At 39.2% G+C, this 22,018-nt stretch overlaps 1 protein-coding gene and 1 long non-coding RNA gene across 2 annotated transcripts; both read left to right on the top strand.

Annotated features, from left to right (window-relative positions):
* The first annotated feature begins 2,256 nt into the window (after nt 1–2,256).
* LOC118423732 lies at nt 2,257–4,498 on the top strand. Its single transcript, XR_004832104.1, has 3 exons — nt 2,257–2,316; nt 2,559–3,577; nt 3,767–4,498. It is a non-coding gene; the product is annotated as an uncharacterized LOC118423732 (long non-coding RNA).
* Nucleotides 4,499–11,649: 7,151 nt separating this feature from the next.
* Nucleotides 11,650–16,484, top strand: LOC118424219 (histidine N-alpha-methyltransferase-like). Its single transcript, XM_035832759.1, has 7 exons — nt 11,650–11,840; nt 12,312–12,520; nt 13,187–13,393; nt 14,023–14,144; nt 14,819–14,951; nt 15,472–15,638; nt 15,954–16,484. The coding sequence occupies exons 1-7, from the start codon at nt 11,650–11,652 to the stop codon at nt 16,482–16,484; spliced, it is 1,560 nt and encodes a 519-aa protein (XP_035688652.1).
* The last annotated feature ends 5,534 nt before the right edge of the window (nt 16,485–22,018 follow it).

The raw sequence follows: 22,018 nt of genomic DNA, 5'->3' as shown, positions 1-22,018 counted from the left end.
AGCGTTTTCTCATTAATTATGCAAATTAGGTCTTTATTTTGCACAATATATATCTATCAATATTCTTCTCCTTCTCAGTTACAAATGTCACATGGTGCAATGGTCCTATAATGGAGCTGATGGTGTTTACACAATGTCCTTATTGATTATGCAAATTAAATACCAATTTGCATAATCAATATGAAATTATATGAAGCATCACTTAAGCTATCTACATACCAAAAATCACAACATTCCGTTTACCCCTTCTTGAGTTATTTCCTTTCAAAGTCTGACATTGAACCTGCCCTGCAGTTCCGAAACAAGCCGCTAGGGGGCCCAAACCTATACCACTTACTCTCGGCATCAAGACCTGTCTACCACTTAAAAATCATAGCCGCAGCATGTTCAGAACTCCAGATATCCAACCCGGAAGTTCCGCTGTAGTACCATCACAAGCCGCTAGGGGGCCCCAAATCGTTTCTAGGTCTCATCAAGACCTACCCACATACGAAATACTGTAAATGCAGAAATGTTCACGGTGGATCAATGTTCGGTTTTCGCAGTCACCACTTCACCGCGAACTTAAATCCGCGAGACTGCAGTCTATGGTGTTACCGCGAACTTAAATCCACCACGAAAAGTCCCCTTTCCCGCTACCGCGAAATTAAATCCCCGCGAACGTAAATGCATTTACAGTATCAATACAATCCATGCAGGCGTTCTTGAGTTATGGTGGTCTTCTACAAACACACACACATACATACACACATACACACAAGCGCTACCCAAAAAATAACATTCTTGGCGAAGGTAATAAATTGATTTTGTTGTCATCAAAAAGGTTAAGAAATCATTACGTATTTGATTTTGCTAGAAGCTTTGTTTAAGTTAACAAAAAATGATAAGTCATGATTTCTGGCACAAACGCTATGAAAAGGAATAATGATATCGCTACGTCGATGAAGGTTAGCTTCCAGGTAATAGAAAACGCCAAATAACAGTAAAGAAAGCAACAGTTTTCATTTTTAAAATGTTCGACTGCTAATGTCGTAGTAAGGACTATTTTGAAACATTTTCCCAAAGTGCGCTGCAGTGCCTCTTGGCATGCGAAGCGACGCTATTCCGGATAGCCACATCACCGCATCCAGTACTCACCCAGATTGCTCCACCAGCAAGGCTCGCCTTCATTCCGTGGAGACCGACAGAAGCCGGTATGACTGGGTAGGAGGCTGGCTTGCTGCTTATGGTCATGTTAACGCTAACCAGTGGCTACAGGTGATAACACGTGATAACACCGGGTTTAAAAATTCATAAGGATTTTCATTGGATAGTGTTTTTTTTTCGTAACTTTTCGTACATACTAAGATTGATAGAATCGAAATGGTCTGAATTCATTTGAAAATCTTATCATGCCTAGCTTTTGTTTTTATGATACAAAAGAAAGGTTGCTTTTTACAATGACCTGTTTCTTGTGTGTAGTGTGTTGTATTACATTATTTTTCAAAATCAAATACAGGTTGATCTCGGAACAGAGACAAAAGTAGCAGGCGTCATTACCCAAGGCAGAGGAGGTGTTTCTAAACAGCGTGTGACGTCCTACAAATTAGGCTTCAGCACGGATGGAAGTACCTGGCACACCTACACGGACAACCTGGGACGTCAAAAGGTATTGCGGTGGTGTTATATTTAGACGGGTTGTTTGTTTTTCGTAGTGTGTGTCCTCAGGGACAGGATATGAGGCAGTAGCTTACTTATTTTCAGAATTGTTTCCGTTGACGTAAATCCGTTCTCACTGGACTGTGGACCGTGGCCGATTGTTTATAGCGGAACAATTGTGAGCTTGGCTCCTATTTTTTCTTGTTATAACACTGACGTACGACGAATTTATACGCGGTCAGATGGCGAATATCAGTCGTAGACAGCAACGTCCCACAATCCAGGGAGATACTCCCTTATCCGGGGACTCACATTTCACCGTTCTTAAGTATCAAAAGGCTAATTTGGCCAAGGTCCAAGATTACTGTGCTAGGTAGGTTTGGTGATGTTTCACAGCAAGAAGACAAAAACACGTAAGAGCTATCATGAAGAAATTTACACGATAGATTAAAAAGATGCAGAAAAACATTCAGAGTATTTATGAGATCTTTGTTTTCTTCTTTATGATTCCTTTTATGGACATAATTTAATTTGTTGCATGTATCTTAGGTGTTCTCTGGCAACGATGATGCCGACACTGAAGTGCGCCATCTGCTGGGTTCAGCAATAACTGCACGTTCGTTTCATGCCTCAGACATGGAAAAATTGAATCAGCATGCGGGTTGAGATTTTAGGGCTGTAAGTATTCCGGTATAACTTTTCCTGTTTCAGAAAAAAAGTCTGCTTTTTTACTATTTTCGGCATTAATAAATCCATGGCGTTGGTATTCAAAGTTGTCTTCTACAATAGCTTCAACCAGTACAGGTGAACTTTCAAGGTAATGTTTTGTTATTCAATAAATAAAGTAACTCAAACTTTCTCTACATTTTGAATGTTTCTTAATACAACCACTCAAGTCTATGATTATTTTTATATTTCAGGGAATGCCTCAACACCTATTAAAGTCATCTATCTCAGCTATCAAGTAACAGGAAGCCTGGATACTTTATTTGCCTTTAGGTTTTTGTTTTGCGGTAGGGCTTGTGTGGACTAGGATTTTACCATGGTCAATTTTTTTTTGTTTCTTCTAGATACAGGCACACAATGTCCTTCTAATGACAGAATCATACCAAACTTACTTTGGTGAAAAGTTGAAAATATCCGGATTGTGAGTTTTCCTGAGTGTTTGGAAGATAGCAAGTATGTTGATTCTGTCATAGAGGTAGACGCTGTGCCATTCACATATGCATAGCTTTATTACTTATCATTGCTTTTTTAAGATACAGACACACAATGTCCTTCTAATGACGGAATCATACCAAATTTATTTGGTGAAAAGTTGACAACATCCAGATTGGGAATTTCCCTGGATTATTTGGAAGATAGCAAGTATTGGAATGGTGATTCTGTCATAGTGGTAGACGCTGTGTCATTAGAACATGCATAGCTTTATTACTTATTACGTTTTCATATGAAGGCACACAATGTCCTTCTTATGACAGAATCATACCAAGTTTACTTGGTGAAAAGTTGAACACATCTAGGTTGTGAGTTTTCCTGAGTGTTTGGAAGATAGCAAGTATTGGAATTGTGATTCTGTCATAGAGGTAGACGATGTGTCATTAGAATATGAATTCGAATAGCTTTATTACTTATTACTTTTATATACAGGCACACAATGTCCTTCTTATGACAGAATTATACCAGGTTAACTTGGTGAAAAGTTGAACACATCCAGATTGTGAGTTTTCCTGAGTGTTTGGAAGATAGCAAGTATTGGAATTGTGATTCTGTCATAGAGGTAGACGATGTGTCATTAGAATATGAATTCGAATAGCTTTATTACTTATTACTTTTATATACAGGCACACAATGTCCTTCTTATGACAGAATTATACCAGGTTAACTTGGTGAAAAGTTGAACACATCCAGATTGTGAGTTTTCCTGAGTGTTTGGAAGGTAGCAAGTATTGGAATGGTGATTCTGTCATAGAGGTAGAAGCTGTGCCATTAGAATATGCATAGCTTTATTACTTATTACGTTTTCATATGAAGGCTCACAATGTCCTTCTTATGACAGAATCATACCAAGTTTACTTGGTGAAAAGTTGAACACATTTAGGACGGGAGTTTTCCTAATGTTTGGAAGATAGCAAGTATTGGAATGGTGATTTTGTCATAGAGGTAGACGCTGTGCCATTAGAATATGCATAGCTTTTTTACTTATTACTTTTATATACAGGCACACAATGTCCTTCATATGACAGAATCATACCAAGTTTAATTGGTGAAAAGTTGAACACATCCAGGTTGGGAATTTTTCCGATAACGAGTATTGGAATGGTGATTCTGTCATAGAGGTAGACGCTGTGCCATAAGAATATCCATAGGTAACGATAAGTAAAAGGTAGACCCGAAGTCTGTGCAGTTGAAAATCTTTCGACTGTACATCAATGATGTCAGCAGATTTGTAATACCATGTCATTCAAATATGGATGGAGATGCTGAAGACCTTGAGAAATGGAAAGAACTGGAAATATGGGAACATAGTAAACCAACGTGTCATTCATAACAACATTAGTTCTGTTAAATGACAGCGAAGTGACTGGGGAAAATAATGGTTATGGCGAAAGTTGTGGAAAGGAAAACAGCTAATGTAGTTCTTTGTTCATTGAACCGAATGTCATTTCTTTCAGTCCCCAAAGGTAAATACATCAACATTAACAATCATGACATAAATGTTAATATCGAACAATGTAACAATGAAACCGTTACTAACACTGTTATATCTGCTGTATGTCATTGAGACTGGAGATATTAAGGAAGTAATTTTTTGTGCTTTTTTTTCTTTTAATAAAGTAAAAACGCTACGGCTACATGAGCTTCGGTGATCTTTGAATAGTTTGTAAGTGTGCCAGCATGATTGAGTGTGTTTATATGAGGCAAATGAATAAATCTGGCCCAAGGAAAATTATGTATACAAGAGAATATGTATACTTGAGTGAAACTGTTCATCTCTACGTTTAAGATTAATATTAATTCAGAAGGAATAGTTATTTAAACGTATCATCACAAAAATATGAAGAAAAAGCAACAAAACAAAGCAATCTGCTGTTTAACATTTATCTAATCACAAAAGAGTCGTATATAATGTAATATAAATGAGTGACCAAAACATAATGGGAAAATAAGTCCTTTACAATGCAGCCGGATTACAAAGGCCAATCACTGTTTATGTAGATTAGGTACTGACTTGTAATTATCATATTCTTACGTCAATCATCTCAAAACCTACCCATCTGTCCCTAATCATTAAAGGTCATTGATGCCTCTTGAAGTATCATTTTCATGTGCTTTCAAGTATAGTCCCACTGCAGTTCCAGAAAAACCGCTAGGGGAACAAAACACATATTATTACGTCTTCACGAGCCCAGGAACTATATTTTCTGACAATTGTTTAAAACAAGAAATTCTGACTAATTCTGCATCACTGGAGGAAGTGGGTAGCCACAATTTAAATCATACGTTTGGTCGACCTACATATAAACCAAATTTCATTACAATTCCTCCGTAGCTTCTTCAACAATGGCCAAGACGTTCATAGACTTAATTGTAAGTCACCAATGTAACACATTTCAGGTCATTTGGGTCTAATCCTATGTTACAGGAACCCAAATTATAAATCAAGGGTGCAAAAGAGCAATAATAATTCTTTTAGCATTTTTTCAGTTCAAAGTCAAATACACAAACACATGATATCGGTGATACATTTGATACACATCTTATTTTTCATAACTTAAACAGTAACTATATTTGGTCTTGATATGACACCGCAAAATGACGAAAATTGATGCTTGCTTGGATGCAATCCTGATAATAAAGTCCGTTTGGCTTCATTGTTATTGGGGATCTTGACAAAAGATCCATTCTCATGAACCAAAAGCGTTGCCTGGCAGTCCTTACTATCTCTGCACTAATCTTTAACCATAGAAGATTCATGGATCATAAGTGTCGCCTAGCGATCCATACCAGAACTGCAACTATCCAGCATCAAAGAGTTTTCACCTTCCAACTGGATGTGGACTGCTTCTTTAACCTTTCTATGCATATTTTCCTTGCGTGGTTCATGGTCAATAATCTTAATGGTGTCAGAGATAGGTTTGGTCGTTACAATGTGGCGCGATTGGAGTATATATATATATATATATATATATATATATATATATATATAGAGAGAGAGAGAGAGAGAGAGAGAGAGAGAGAGAGAGAGAGAGAGAAAACGAGAGAGAAAAAGAGAGAGAGAGAGAGAATGCGCGTACTTTAAAAGTGCTGCTTGTTCCTAATATAATGATTTGCGATGCCTTGTTTCTATCGTACCAAGGCTGACTATTGCAGGCTTAGTATTGTAGAGGACGCTTTTAAACACACACACACATACACACGTACACACAAACACATCCATAAATATATAGGTAATTGCACATATTCACGAACACACATAGAGAGAGAGAGAGTTGAGTTGGGAAAAACCATTACAACTTAAATAGGGGGTAAATATTCAAAATAACTACTCCTTTCGCTCAAACACTACGTTGAACGTTGTATTATACATATGCATAAAATATTTTCCACTCTTAACCATTTTAACTATAGAGACGGAGATTTGCTCGCATGACTCATGATTTCTACACGAGGTCATACACCAGACTACAAGACAAGGACACTGTTTGTTTTGTCAAGGGTTCGTCACCGAGGTCAAAGAAGAAAGAAGCGGGTGGGTCTCCGGACCGACAATGGTAGGCATATAACTGGTAATTACAGGGTCGCGTAGCGAAACCCTGTTTGTTTTTGCTGCCATCCATGAGTGCCGCCATGTTGAATTTTGACCATCCATGGGTGCCGCCATGTTGAATTTTGACGTCACAATCAGTGACCAATGGACTGCTGTTTCCACACCTCTATTACTTATTCATTACTCTCTATTGCTTATTCATTACTCTCTATTATCATATAGCCAGGCGCCGCGGACCAATCAGAAGGCCCCGTTCCACGTTGGTTATGACGCCGTAACACTTCGATTCCGGCCAGGCAGGTGCAACTTAACACCAGTGGTGTTAATTCATTTTGAATTAACACCAGTGGTGTTAATTCATTTTGAATTAACACCGGTGCGGGTGTTAATATATTTTGACCAATCAAAAGGAACGAAAGAAAGGTATATGCAGGCATTGGCCAATAAAAAGGAGCAATATGCCGGAGCAGACTGCAAGGGGGAATGGCTCCTTCTGTTAACATTGATAATGAGTTTTGTTTTTCTAAAAAGCCTGCAATGTTTCGAATATTTTCTGTGGAAATTTTGGTTTCAAAATGCAATCTGTAATCTCCTTACATATGTATGTACCAAATGTGAACTTTCAGAAATTCAACAAAGGAATTCACACGTATAGTACCAAGGGATCTATGCGTCATACAGGAATTTGCTCACTCGGCGGTTTATTCGGTGGTTATCGCACCTGACCAGGGATTATCTCACCATATACACCTCGGGCCGGGGCATTAACCCTTTATTATTTTTCATTACATCTCTATTACTTATTCACAAGCTACCAAATTCATTGTTTAACCATCATCATGTCAAGCTATATAAAGGGGCAAGACTCTTGTGCACTTTGGTTTGTGGGTTTGTCAAATTGTGCCAAAATGATATTGAATAACGTTTGGTCAAGACCTAAGTGCTATCAATATGTAAGGACGAAGATGAGTTAGTTTTCTGATTTGACGGAATATATGTTGTTATTCCATTTGAATAGATAATTGCTATAATTGCTAGGTAGTGTATCTTTGATGGAGCTCATTATCATAATTTCAGCAAATAAAAATTACCAATACAGCCTTACTGTTAAATGGTAGGTGTTTAATATTTTCGTCAAATCTAACTGTTATCATTAAGATTACCATGAGATGTGAAATTTATGCAAATGAGGCAATAATTTGCATATCAATTTCAAAATTATAAAAGCTGTACACTTTTGATATTCATACCATATGTTCCTTAAAGTAGAGAGGAATGTAGCAACATGTTAATTATGCAAATTTTGACGTCATCTGCATAATTTATGCAGGCAGTAAAATAAGGCAAGCTCTATTACGTGCACTGTTTTCTGTTTGGTCGAGCGTCCCTAGCAACTCGAGTGTACGTGTGTCTCAAGTACTTAGAACTTGCTGAATGAGGGGGTTGTTCAGGTGGGGCTAGTCCATTTCTTATTGCTGGAGGGTCTATTCAGGTGGGGACAGTCCATTTCTTCGTGCAGAAGGGACTGTTTAGGTGGGCCTGTATATGTTCACATCAGCCTTTTATCATTACCTAGCTAGAATTTCATCTGGCATAAATTACACTTAAAAGTGACCCTGTGTGTATGTGCGACAGTACACATATTTATCTCTAGTTTGTTTATTGGTTGATCATTTTTTTTTCTATCATACTCCGTGTTCGACAACAATTTTAAATTTTGTTCAGTTAAACCCCAAAAACCCCGAGAAGCAATGCAGGTTCGCATGTTTGTATGTTACTTTTTCATCGTGATATTTTGTCTGTAGCCGACGTAGACTCGTGAGTTTGATCTTCTCGGAGTTTTCCTGCATTTCTTTGCCGTGGGTTTCAAGTAAACGTGATCTAAATCTGGCTTTTAAACAAGGGACATAGGATAAACTAACATAACATCCAACATGTCCACTTAAAACAGGTGGCAGAATGTCAGTCAGATTAAAACCGTCCAGAACCAGGTCAAAACTTAGTTCTACCGAATACGGACCACATTTTGAACCATATTTGTAGCCTGTTGAAACCAATTCTATTCGCCCTGCGATTTCTCGATTACTTTTTATTGCTGACAATGTCCTAATCATTCATAAGGAACTGGAGGATCGTCCTTGTAACGCATGGTATCTTCAAGTCTTATATTGATATAGAGTGCCGATTTTAAAGGCCAGGGTAAAGGTAAACCTGTTCAACAACTCCGCATCCCTTAGGCTTCGAGGCAAATTCTTCTTGTGTATACAGCCCATCATGGCGCCTACGTACGTTGATGAATGCGAGCTACAAGTAAGGCGGGGGAGGCAGATTTGATTACACAGCCAAAACATGGTCTCAAGGTTAACATCTGCGGTCGGTGTTTCCGAGCAAGCATTGGACTAGTTAACCACGCCCGGACTGATTCTGAACGCTAGGTCCTCACCCACACCCAATTGACGAGTTTTACGAAAACATCTCTGCCTCTGAGTAAATTATTTGCGCGGACCTGAAGGGAAAACACTGAACGTATCATCACTCTGTAACGGCCGTGATCTTTGACACATCGTAGTTTATTTTTGCAACATCTTGCCTCGTTTGTTATCCAAGCTCTATTTTCACATGCACACATGTCATAGCTTAAGTCACTGGTAATTTACATAATTACATTCTTATCGTGCAAATCAATTTCCATAGCTAAAGACTAAAGATTATACATTTTTAATGTTGCTTCAAAACACGTGACATATGTTACTCAAAAAGGTGGAAATATCGATATATATCAATAACTAGTAACTAAACTGAGTCTTCATTTGCATGATAAGGTAGTATAATTCAATAGTTAATTATGTCAGAAATTTCATATCTGTAGCAAAGTCATAGAGGAATTCACGAATTAATATGTAAATATTTTTAAAGGTTCGCTTTTTCTCCTTACGACTTTTCACTAATTTGATGCCTTATCCACCTTCAAGGAGGTCAAGGTTGTTTTGTGTGGAAAGTGTTTTCTATTGACCTTGCCGTCGCCCTTGTCCGGCAGACTGGGTTAAGGAAAACACATGTTAGGTGTGAGGAACTTTCCTCACTACATTTTAGAGCAGGACACAGCAATTAAACTTTATGAATGTTATCCACTTCAGACTGCAACAACGTGAGATAGGGCGAAACAAAACAAGATTGGTACCAACAATAAAATGGTCACACTTTCAAAATACACACCATAAACGCTGTAACAAGAATACAAAGGACAAAAATGGCATTACAGCCAACAAGAGAATCATTTCTGTATTCTAGACAATGTACTTATGTAGTAAAATGACACTAGTGTAGTAGACTGGTATCACAAACGAAGTTGGTAACTCCATTGATTAATATGGCTTCCATATTGGTGCCACTTTTACAACTATCCAAGTAGTTTCCCTTCTTCAACTGCAGACATGGCTACCTCACTAGTGTCACTTCTACAATTACAATCATTAGGCTACAACACAACATATTTGCTGATTTTGGTAATTGTTCGTCATGTTGACAAAAAATTAATGAGCGCGCAGAAGTCATCCATATACTTACTTGCTGTGGCCTTACGGCTTTTTGCTGATTGATGCCTTACCGACCGTCTTGTGGAGGTCAAGGTTGTTGTCACTGAAGCAAAGTATGGAAAGTGTTTTCTATGACCTTGCCGTCGCCCTGGTCAGTCAAATACAGACAGGCTGGGTAAAGGAAAACACCTGTGAGGAACTTTCCTCGCTACATCCCAGACCAGTCCAATAGACGCTTCATTTCGAGGTACTTGCTGAGTTTTCACCTGCTTCTGTGACCTCTACTTGTGTGCGACCGCACGGCATCGATTCTAGATATTCCATGGTAAGGTATACAAAGATTAAGAAACAGTTGAAGATTGCGTAAAAAACAGCTTCTTTAATTACCGGCATGCATTATTTTCCTTTGGCTATTATCACTGAGGTCAAATATGTTTATCTCCCGTGCAGTTGCATTAAACATATTGTAATATGGGAATAAGGAAAGCATGCTATGTTATGTATTTTTATATTGGGTTGTGTTTGGTGCTAAAATGGTGCTTTTGATATAGGAGCTGACGATGGGGAAGTAGAGAAAGTGGGTATGTCTTTTGTCTGAGTCTTGTATTTACCATACATTCAAGGGGGCAATGGAGATATCTTGTACGTAATGGTGAGGTTTGCATTGATAGTCATAAGGGTTGTCTATCTGTCTTTGGTATACTAGAAAACGTACCCTAAAAATGCCCGAGGCTCAAATAGCCTGAGATCCAGCCGTATTATATGTAGCTCCCGCGACGGAGTCTCTTCTCCGCATATATGCTGAGAGAGCAGAAGAGACTCGGGACCTGTAATACGGCTGGATACCAGGCTAGGGCTCAAATGCCCTGCCTAATTCCCACATCTGGTTTTCATTCCGCTGTCAAGAAGGCCCGACGAGGAGAGTGGAGGGGGGCTAAGGGACGGTTCACTAATCATTGCAGTGTCATTCTCAAAGCAATATCATAGAACTTCAGCTTCTTCATTTTATGTGATACGTACACTTTGCAAGAAACTTTGCATCGATGATATTATAAAACCCATTATCTAGTTTAACCGGTTATTAACGGGCATTTTTTAGGAAAATTGTTAATTTCGGTTCTGACCATGTATTTTAATGGATTTCTTGCTACATTACTGCTATTGATTATAAAACATACATAAATTATGCTCATTTATGACGTCAGCTACTATCCAAAACGCCGGACCAGTGGTAATTACTGTGCGATGTCTTTTGCGATTGTTAAAAAAAATGTATATTTGAACATTCAAGTGGGCGGATCCAAGATAGCGGACCCAATTGGTATCTTAAACATGTATGAAGTCATTTTGACGTCATTGATGTTTTTATTGACAAGAGAAGTCGCAGTAGATATCATTTCTCTGTTATTCACACATATTTGCAGCATGCCTTGAAGTTTTCTGGGAATATCCTTTTTATGGTTCCAGCCATTATAATCACATTTATGACATCATTCTGACGTCATTGTTCGGTAAAATAACACGAGAAACACTCATAACGTCTTCATAATTCTCTGAAAGTTTTGTGGCAATGTAATAAGTTGTTTAGGAGTTACAGGAGTTAGAATGGGTGGGCGTCTCAGATTGACCAAAAAGCCCGGTCTGAATAGGGTTAAATCAGAAAACTTATACCTGATTCTCTGTTCCCATCTATAGTTTTGCAAAATGGCGATGGTTATTCGGGTGGCATCTTTCACACGACCTCTCATGATGCTGTACAGAACGTATAGCGCTGTTCCTACTGTTCCTGCTGTTCCTGCTGATCTGAAGTCTGTCGTGTCCAGCCTCACCTCCGAACGGAAACATGTGCCGCACTGGTACCTGTATGACACACGGGGGTCTGAAATCTACGAAGAGTAAGTAGCTTATCTACATGTAATAGATTATTTCATAGTGTTTTATTAGCAAAATAATGATGTATAGGTGTATTTTATTTTAAATTTCCCCAAACGAGTGATCTATCTCTGAAAAGAATATTACTAACCAAATTTGACATAGTCCTTGTAGGTGGGACGTATCTGTGTGTGAAGATGTTCTTCCCGAACAGATGAAAATTTGCCAAAGCACAAAATTTCACTGTAATTTATTCTGAGCGAGCCACAAGGACTCGGACCGAAGTTTACGAATTCGTAATAGTAAGGCGAAAATAAGACAAATAGTTTGCTGATACTGGACTGCCGAAGACAAGAAATTTAGGCCGACATCCTCAGGCCGAAGGGCTATAATTTCGCCAGGAAAATTAGTACACTTAGACCTGAATTTGAGCACGATTTCTACCACATTTCTGCCAGTAGAATTAACTTTGCCAATATTTCATTCTTTTGCAGAATAGTTCGTGCTTCTTCGACCTACCAACTTTGGAATCATGAATACACCTTGCTTCAGACGCATATTAAAGACATCGTTGGTAACATGCCCTCTTCCACAATGCTGGTTGAGCTGGGAAGTGGTGCTTCTTCCAAAACCCGTCCGGTTATAGAGGCCCTGCTTGAACGACAAGGAGAATTGACGTATGTGCCCGTGGACATAGCGACAGGTAACAATAATGGACGACATTTATTTCTGTTAACCCTCAGGCTCTTCATACCTTATTAGGAATAATGTTGGCCAGCACAGTTACTGTCGCATTGCGTTTAAACGGGTATATACTTCGTAGATTCCATCTATGACATTGCATCTACTTGACATGTTGCCGAGGTAACGGGTTTCTGACAGGTATATTCTTTTTCGGTTTAAACATTGTACTTTTATGCTTATTTTTTATCCGTAACTTCAAAATGTATTTTTGAATAATTATTGGTAAACTATTTTAATTGCTAATTTGATGACGCCACTTGTCAAAATCCAACATGGTTGACCATATTTTAGGTATAACCAGGTAAATGCTTTTTTTATGTAAAATAATTGACTTTAAGGAAATATGTAGAAAAGCTATATGTTGAAATCTATCGCCTTTTAAAAAATTGTCCAGTATGGATCCTTCAGGTCTTCTTCCCTGATGGTGACAATAATAAAGATTCTGGAAAAAAATATTTTTCTATGGCGTTCAGAATGTATAAAAGACAATTAGATGCAAAAAATACACAATTTAAAAAATGCATTTCGTCAAGCGCAAGCCGCTATCGTCTATTGCAGTGATGATTACTTCTTATTCCTTGTAGCAAATAAGCGTAGGCGTTGCTAATGCCATTGACTTTTGCAGACTACATTCGGGAAGTCTCGCGAGAACTGGAGCGAGAGTACAACGCCCTAACGGTGGAGCCCTTTGGGGGCCTGTACATGGACGGATTACGTCATCTTGGTGGTCGCCCGGAGCCCAAACTTCTCCTGTTCCTCGGCAGCAGTTTTGGAAACGTCCAGATTGACGAGCAGCTTCCCATGATGAAGGAAATAAGGGCACGTCTCAAAGGTATCCATGGATGACTTTTGAAACGTAGAAACTTCTGTTCCAAAAAAAAAAAAAACATGCACGTGATTCATCAATTTTGCTAATCATTAGAACCTCAGTGCTACATTTGGTGACTGAGTACGTCAAGTATTGGAATATTCAAGGAGAAACAATGTTTAAATATGAAACAGCGTAAACTGTGACTTCCAAGACATATAATATGACTTAGCGAAAATTTTCGACTGGCCAAGACATAAAACACATAAAATGACGTCATGCATATTTAAGATATCAGTGGTGATCCGCCATTTTGGATCGGCAAACTTGATATGTCACAAAAATTCAGGAAATTCGTAAAAGACAAGAAACTGGCACATTAAAATCGTTCATTTAAACGTCTTTTAATGATTAAATACCAGTAGTGGTAAATTTCAAGGATTAATCATCAGGTAAAAATAAATTGGTGGCTCTAGCCGTTTCAATTTTATCTGCCATCAAAGTTGACGCGAGCCTCACCCGCTCCTCTGAATAGGTTTAAGTCATTTCACAGTTGGTGGCATCAATAATGTAACGTTAACGTTCATAGTTTGTAGGTTTGCACACTTGTCGTTAATTTTGTTTGTTCCTAACTGTTTGACTATGACATCTAGTCCAGGACCGCTTCTTACTGGGGCTGGACATGAACACTGATCGCGAGGCCGTCATCAGGGCTTACCGGGCAGAGTTTACACGATGCCCATGGCTGGATAACTTCATCGATCACCTGAACAAGGTAATGTTTGTTTACATTTCAAATACCGGTAAACAGATTTGTACAGAATAGTACAAGCTACGCATCCGGAAATATTTATTTATCCACTCCCACGGGGAAGGACCCCTACTCTTTTTCCCAAGTTTGCAATTTGTGTGCTTTTCTACATACTCGGGATGTGGCTGCCTTAAACAATTGCGCTTTCTACGACATACTAATTTTCTTGAACGCAACCACTCTGGGCATTTATCAGCAAAAGTGCCACCTACATCAGCTACATATAGCGGCGAGAAGCAGAAGTCCAGTTAGAAGCTCTGAGGAAAATCTCTGACAGACATCGAAACTTCAGCAGATGAAAATACTGGTTGTGTTAAAGAAAATTCTACCACCCTGATGAAATTATTTTCGGAATTTCACTTCCTATCCAAGGAACGTCCCTAGCCGAATCTAAGATACCCGTGTATACATGCATAACGGAAATACCTTTCGCAAGGATACAGCATCGGAACCTATCATGGATACGGCTACGAGTTTCCCCAATTTCTGCGTCAGCAACCCAGACCACTAGGTCTATAGTTACCATGCAGAAGGCACCAATGACATAATATGATATAAAATGTGAACAACGCGGGAATATTATGAATCATACGGATTTCTAACTCCTGTTCACTTTCTTCTATCTGTATACACCTCAGGACTTTGAGGCAGACATGAACAAGATGACGTTTGAAGACACCGTGGATTTTGTGGAGAATCCTGCTGACGGGGACACGCCCAGTTATGTTCAGCAATATCTCAGAAGTTCTACAAAACAACGTGTGCAGCTGAGTAAGTGTTCCAGTGTAGACCAGCTATTATATTGGTCACATGTTGTCTAGATAGACGTTTTATTTCTGCAAAAGTTGCTCTGACATAAAATTCAGCATTGCAGACAGTATCTTCAAAGTACAATTGATGATATAATTGTTTATATTTATTAAATAATTTTTTGGCAAAAACGCAATTTTGAGTTGCAATTCCCCCATTAGGTGATAAAGAGTACTTTCCGCTTGATAACTTGAAAAATATTTGCATACGGACAACGTGTTTTTCACCTACCGGGGTTTCTTTGGACCACCTGCCTCATTTCTCAATTTTGACTGGCTACACTTTGCATTGCATTTAATTTCGCGCTGAAGTGGTCAACGCGTAAACCGCGAACATTAATCCGCCGCGAAAATTTCTGCATTTACAGTATTTTCATTGAGATGAATGGTTAGCAGTTGAGTTTCTATGGTTCTTCCGTACATGTGGTCTCTTTACCGGTTTTACGTCGTTTTATGATATCTTTTTAACATTTCAATTCTAGGAAAGCTTGGTGTTACCATAGATTTCCTGGCTGGCGAGAGGCTGTACCTGTCAGAAGGTCAGAACTACAGCTGTAAATACAGCGAGCATCAGGTGCGCCGTCTGGCGGAGAAAAGCAACTTTGCAGTTGAGGGCTTCTGGGTCAACGAAGAAGCAAAATACTGTGTGGTGTGCTTAGTCCCAAATGAAATTTAAAAGTGATCAAAACAAAACAACAATCTAAGCATCAGGTGTCTGTTGGACCTTGGTTGTACAGTTTCATCTTCATTGCTTTGATCGACAGGGCACTTCGGGATGTAGTTGAACGCTGGAAGTACGTGGGCGATATGAGCCTTGCACAAATGTGATCCATCCGTCAACCTTGCACCCTTTAACTAACTCTGAATGACTTATGTTACTGGGTTAACGAGCATAGAATGAAACTGAATTCACAAAAATGCAAAGTACATGACGATGATTGTATGCTTCGCGAAATCCCCCCAGCCATCGCAACCACTCATGCTTGAAGGGCAGGTTCTAGAAACAGTAGGGTCCACCGAAGTCGTGGGGGTGACTGTTCAAAACGACCTAAGATGGAACCTTCATGTTAGCAACATGATCTCCAGTGCAAACAGAAAACTCTATCTACTGCGCAGACTGAAGCGCTTCGGTGTTACTGACTTGACAACAGTCTTTACGGCGTACATCCACCGGGCACTGGAGTACGCTACTCCTGTGTGGCACGCGTCCCTCACAGCGAAACAGTCCGCAAGCCTGGAGCGTATTCAGAAAAGGGCATGCAAGATCATTCTTGGATCCTGTTACACCAGCTATGAGACAGCCATAGAGACCTTGAACCTCTGCACATTGACAGATAAACGGGTCAGCATCTGTCATTCGCCACATCTCTGTTCAACTCCGAGTTCCGGGACTGGCTACCTCCCCTCCGCCTGGACATCTCTGAGCGACGCACCCGTAATTCTCTCAAGATCAATACCCCGTTCTGCCGAACTCACCAATTCCTTATCTGGTTGAACTTTAAAATAGTAAGACATGAAACTGCTGACTCCCAGCATCCCCTGCTGTTGGGCAACACTGTACATAAGGATACGGGTATTTGTGTTCGCTTTGTGCGCCTGACTTGATCAAACACAGGTCTGGACAATCATATCTCTGCTGGTGTCCACATTACATCATCCGTCAGCCGATAACAAAGTTCAAAAGTTCAATATCCTCAAGGTGCTGTCATTCTCATAAACATGTCAGGTGTTTTAGTGTATATAACATTTATAATGTGATCAAGGTGCAAGTTCTGAACTTGGCCTGTTCCAAGTAGCCAAATACCACTATTGAGGGTTATTAAGTGAGTTTAAACCTGATTTGACAGCATCGTTTAAAAGCGGGAAGGAAACCTACTCTTAACAACAACTGAAGGCGATGGTTTAAATAACGTTAATGAGAGATTGGCAATTGCTCATAATGCCACTACAGTTCAGTACAGGATGGTCCTTGTTGACCGGAGGCGATGGTTTAAATAACGTTAATGAGAGGTTGGCAATTGCTCATAATGTAACTACAGTTCAGTACAGGATGGTCCCTATTGACCCTGACGCCAGCTCTACATTTGAACACCCGAACATATATCGGGTAAGTATTAGTCAATGACGTACTTTCTACATGATTAATCCTGACGTCAGCCCTACATTTGAACACCCGAACAACCGCACACATATCGGGTAAGTATTAGTCAATGGCGTACTTTCTACATGATTAATCCTGACGTCAGCCCTACATTTGAACACCCGAACAACCACACATATATCGGGTAAGTATTAGTCAATGGCGTACTTTCTACATGATTAATCCTGACGTCAGCCCTACATGTCATTTGAACACCCGAACAACCGCACATATATCGGGTAAGTATTAGTTAATGACGTACTTTCTACATGATTAATCCTGACGTCAGCCCTACATTTGAACACCCGAACAACCGCACACATATCGGGTAAGTATTAGTCAATGGCGTACTTTCTACATGATTAATCCTGACGTCAGCCCTACATGTCATTTGAACAACCGAACAACCGCACATATATCGGGTTAGTATTAGTTAATGACGTACTTTCTACATGATTAATCCTGACGTCAGACCTACATTTGAACACCCGAACAACCGCACACATATCGGGTAAGTATTAGTCAATGGCGTACTTTCTACATGATTAATCCTGACGTCAGCTCTATATTTGAACACCCGAACAACCGCACACATATCGGGTAACTATTAGTCAATGGCGTACTTTCTACATGATTAATCCTGACGTTAGACCTACATTTGAACACCCGAACAACCGCACACATATCGGGTAACTATTAGTCAATGGCGTACTTTCTACATGATTAATCCTGACGTCAGACCTACATTTGAACACCCGAACAACCGCACACATATCGGGTAACTATTAGTCAATGGCGTACTTTCTACATGATTAATCCTGACGTTAGACCGACATCCGAGGTTTCCGAACAACAGCACATATATCTCGTGGTAGATAAAAGGACTTAGCCTCTGAAACTTTGTAAACATTATGAATTTTTTCCCCATATTCTTATTCAAATTCATTACCTTAAGCTTACGACAGACAAAATTGATAAAGTATACATAAAATCCAGTATATCCATTAGCACACGTCACGTAAGGTTTAAAGGCATTGTTTATTGTTTATTTTCAAAAGAAAGTGATTACAATTGATAACATAATGATAAATAACGATTGGAATTGTGCGAGGATGGCTGCAAGTTTAAAGTCTTATAATCAATATAAAACAGCCACTCATAAAAAAGTGAACTACCAATTATGTGCCAAGTGAAATACGTCGGCATAAATCAATTCAGTAATAAAATAAGCCTAAATTAAAAGGATAGATTGACATATATATATATTAACCCTCAAGCACCCGACCTTTTTTTACGACTAAAATGACCGAGTGGGGTCCAAACGGACCCCAAAATGTTTTGTTCATAAAATCTCAGTACCATTTCATATCGCCGATCATTGTATATACATTGCTTCGTCAATGTAAGAGGAAGATATTGAGATGTTAATGTGTTGCTAATTCCAAGTCATAATTTATCAAAAAATATTGTTTGCAAATGTTTTTGGCCAATAAAGTAAGTTATCATTTTTGGGGTTGCCATGGCAACCATATTCTAACAGGCATATTTTTGCCAAAATTTGACAATTTCAATTTAAACAAGGTTTTCTTGGTTAACTACACCTGTTTTCTGACAACATTTAAATTCTATGAAATTCAATGTAATTTTCATGACTTAAAATTTTTAATTTATGCTAATTTCATGACGTCATTGGTCAAAATCCAAGATGGCCGCCCTGATTAGGTAAATGACGTCATAATGTCGTCACATTACATGTTGATGACACAGAAATTTTTGTGAGGATTAAAGGTTACATTCTTATTATTGTCTGAAAGTTTAGTAGTCATACTATAAGTGGTTAAGGAGTTAGCCTCCAAAGTTTGTTTTAAAAACTGCACATTTTTGCTGGGGTCCCCGTTTGGACCCCAGAGGGACTGAACACAAACTTTCTTTATAATTTCCACATAATTGTACCAATCTTTGCGAAAACTTAGGAGAAGGTATAAGACATATTGACTGACAAAGTCACGGAAGGATTTTTTCTACAGATTAAAAATGTTCAAATGGCACTTCAAAATGTACGCCTGGGGTCCAAACGGACCCCACTCGGGTGTTTGAGGGTTAAACGATTAGCACAAAAGTTACGTAGCATATATACGGCTTACAACATAAAGTTGAATAGGTCCAGCTTCACACTGGTCAGTAAATTTAATGACTCAATTTCACCAAACTTTTACAAAGTTATCATTAGATGTATACAAAAATATTGTTGCAAACATTTCTTCCCTTCTAACTCTGACCATTAAAGGCCTCGAATATTTTCATTTGTCCCAAAATGCATCCCTGTGAAACATAGGATAACATATAGAAAATTTTACAAAACCCTTTTAAACACTTTTGCAGCGTAGAAATTAAACCTTATTTCCACTCCTAAATTTTTCTTTACAGTAACAGCATTATACATTTTCCAGGCTTTGCTATACTGGTGCATTGTCAAACTAACATGTAAATAGTTACAGGTTGTTCGATGAGACGGGTTTCAAGAAATTACATGTCAATGTTATAATGTGAACATAGAGCCTTAGAATTTACTCGCCACTAGCGACAATCCCCAACACTGCAGCGAGTTTTGCAATGTTTTAACACAACATCAGGGTACAAGCTATACAATCATAGAAAACAAAAAAAGTAGTACTTCATAACACCCAAGACTGTTAATGTCTGTATGAAGTCTAACAGATTTTTGCTAAGATATTATAAGTCTCCCACTGTTATAACACAACATTAAGGTGTGAGCTACAAAATTACAGAAAACAATTAAATGCTCTGGACTTGCATCAGGCACAACATCGTTAATGTTTTGTCTATATGGAGCCTGGCTTTGGCTAATACGGAGCCTAACAGATAATGCTAAGATATGTTGTTCATCATACTTTACTTGCAATTCTTCCACTGATGGTCGTACTTATACACAGCAGTTGTGGCGCACCATTCTTTATCCCAGTCCACCTTGGTGCAGGAGTGGTAGGTCTTCTTCTTGTACACGAACGGGAAATGGCAGTCCGCTGGGGAAGTGAAAGAAAGCGTTGTACCGTTATTTTAATGGTTCAAGGTGTGATGTCTTTTAGAGAGCTTCATTTTTTAACGTTTTCATGGTTTTGCACATGGAATAGATGGAAAAGGATTTTCATTGTCGGCTAGCTGGGGGGGGGGGGGGAGGTCATTTTGATATCAGCCGCGGCCTAGCGAAAACCAATAGACGCGCGCTATTTCTGCCGGGTAACGTCACACGTCGTATTACTCTCCTCTTATTTTGTAAAAAGACTTTATAACGGTAAGGTTTTCTTGTTACTCCAGCTATATGGCATTACTAGTATATGTACTAGACTGGTCTGAAAATTGAAAGCTAGTAATTACACGCAGTGCTGGTACTTGTGTTCCTGACATTGCAAGGAAAGCCTCCCAGGCACATTCCCGAAGGGCCCAGCCAGTGGTCACAGGGCAGGCCAACCTCAGGTCTCTGGCAGGGTTGGAGATTAGCAATTACTATGCCTGTCAATCAGCTAATTTGGCTGAGTGCCATATGATGGGGCTAGGAATGGGGGGATCTGAGTAGCCTGACGTGATAGCCATGACAGGTAGCCAGGCAAGGTAGCCAGGCCTGGTAGACAGCCCAGCCTTTTAAGCGAACCCTTCCAATTTTAATTCCTAAGTTTAATAAACATTATTCCTACATTATGGAAGTATTGTTGCCTTGTTGTATTGTGCAGGTAGACATCAGAAATATCTGCACAGAAAACTCAGTTCGGTGTGCACAAGAGAGGTAAGAGCTACCATTACAGGACTGGAAATACCACCTGCATATGCATTTTAGTGCAGGTAAAATTGGAGCTGTGCAGGTATTTCTGGTGTCTACCTGCACCTAACCTGCACTGGTCCATGTGCTATGTTTTATACATAAATATCCTATGATGTAGGTGCAACTGGATTGTTATTAGCTGCGTTGATTGTTACAACCTATAAAGTATAAAAGAATGGTTCCTGAATAATTTCAGTATGATCCATACTTCCTAACTTCAGAGTTGCGCAGGTAAGATTTGTCTGGTGCAGGTAATTTTCAATGCTACCTGCACCAGTGCAGGTATGCAGAAAAAAGTATTTCGAGCCCTGCAATAGCATAGGCTGATGGGACTTATTAACCAGATTTATTGATCAAGTTATATGCTGTATGTGATAGGAGAACTACAGTATCTGTTCTTGTTTGTGATGTACAGTCTGCAATTTGTAGCTGTCATTTGTAGCCTTGGTGGTGGCAGCATTCCCCTATACATCTACACTATACTCTCTAATCTGTGTTGGTAAAATTCATAGTGAAGAAAATGTAACTGTAATATACAGCACACAAGGCAAAGTTAGACCTAACCATATCTACTTCTAGTTCTAAATGTACGGTGTCATTCCTTACAGGTATCGCACAATAGTACCTTTATCCTGTCTAGGACCAGCATCACGGGTTGTTGACCCCGGCACCTGATTACCCCAGCGCAAACTCTTCGCTAATTAGACGTCCCCAGTGCCTGGGAAGGGCTCGATTAAGCGAACTACATGGCAAATATTCCCTCATTATTAACATACCTTGTTGATAATCATAACAGTATAGGGTGCGATATCGAAATTCAGACGTTTTTACCTCCATGAAATGTCATGGAGGTTATATTTTACCCCGCGTTTGTGTGTCTTTGTGTGTGTTTGTGTGTGTGTGTGTGTGTGTGTGTGTGTGTGTAAACAAAATAACTCAAGAACGGCTGGGTTGATTGGTTTCATACTTGGTGTGTTGGTAGTGTGTGATGAAAGCTGGAAATGATTAGATTTTGGGCCCCCTAGCGGCTTCACTTGGTACTGCAGCGCAA

Source organism: Branchiostoma floridae, chromosome 10 (assembly GCF_000003815.2).
Source record: "Branchiostoma floridae strain S238N-H82 chromosome 10, Bfl_VNyyK, whole genome shotgun sequence".
NCBI lineage: Eukaryota > Metazoa > Chordata > Leptocardii > Amphioxiformes > Branchiostomatidae > Branchiostoma > Branchiostoma floridae.
Note: the sequence above shows the minus strand (reverse complement) of the source record. Positions and strands in the feature narration are given on the sequence as shown.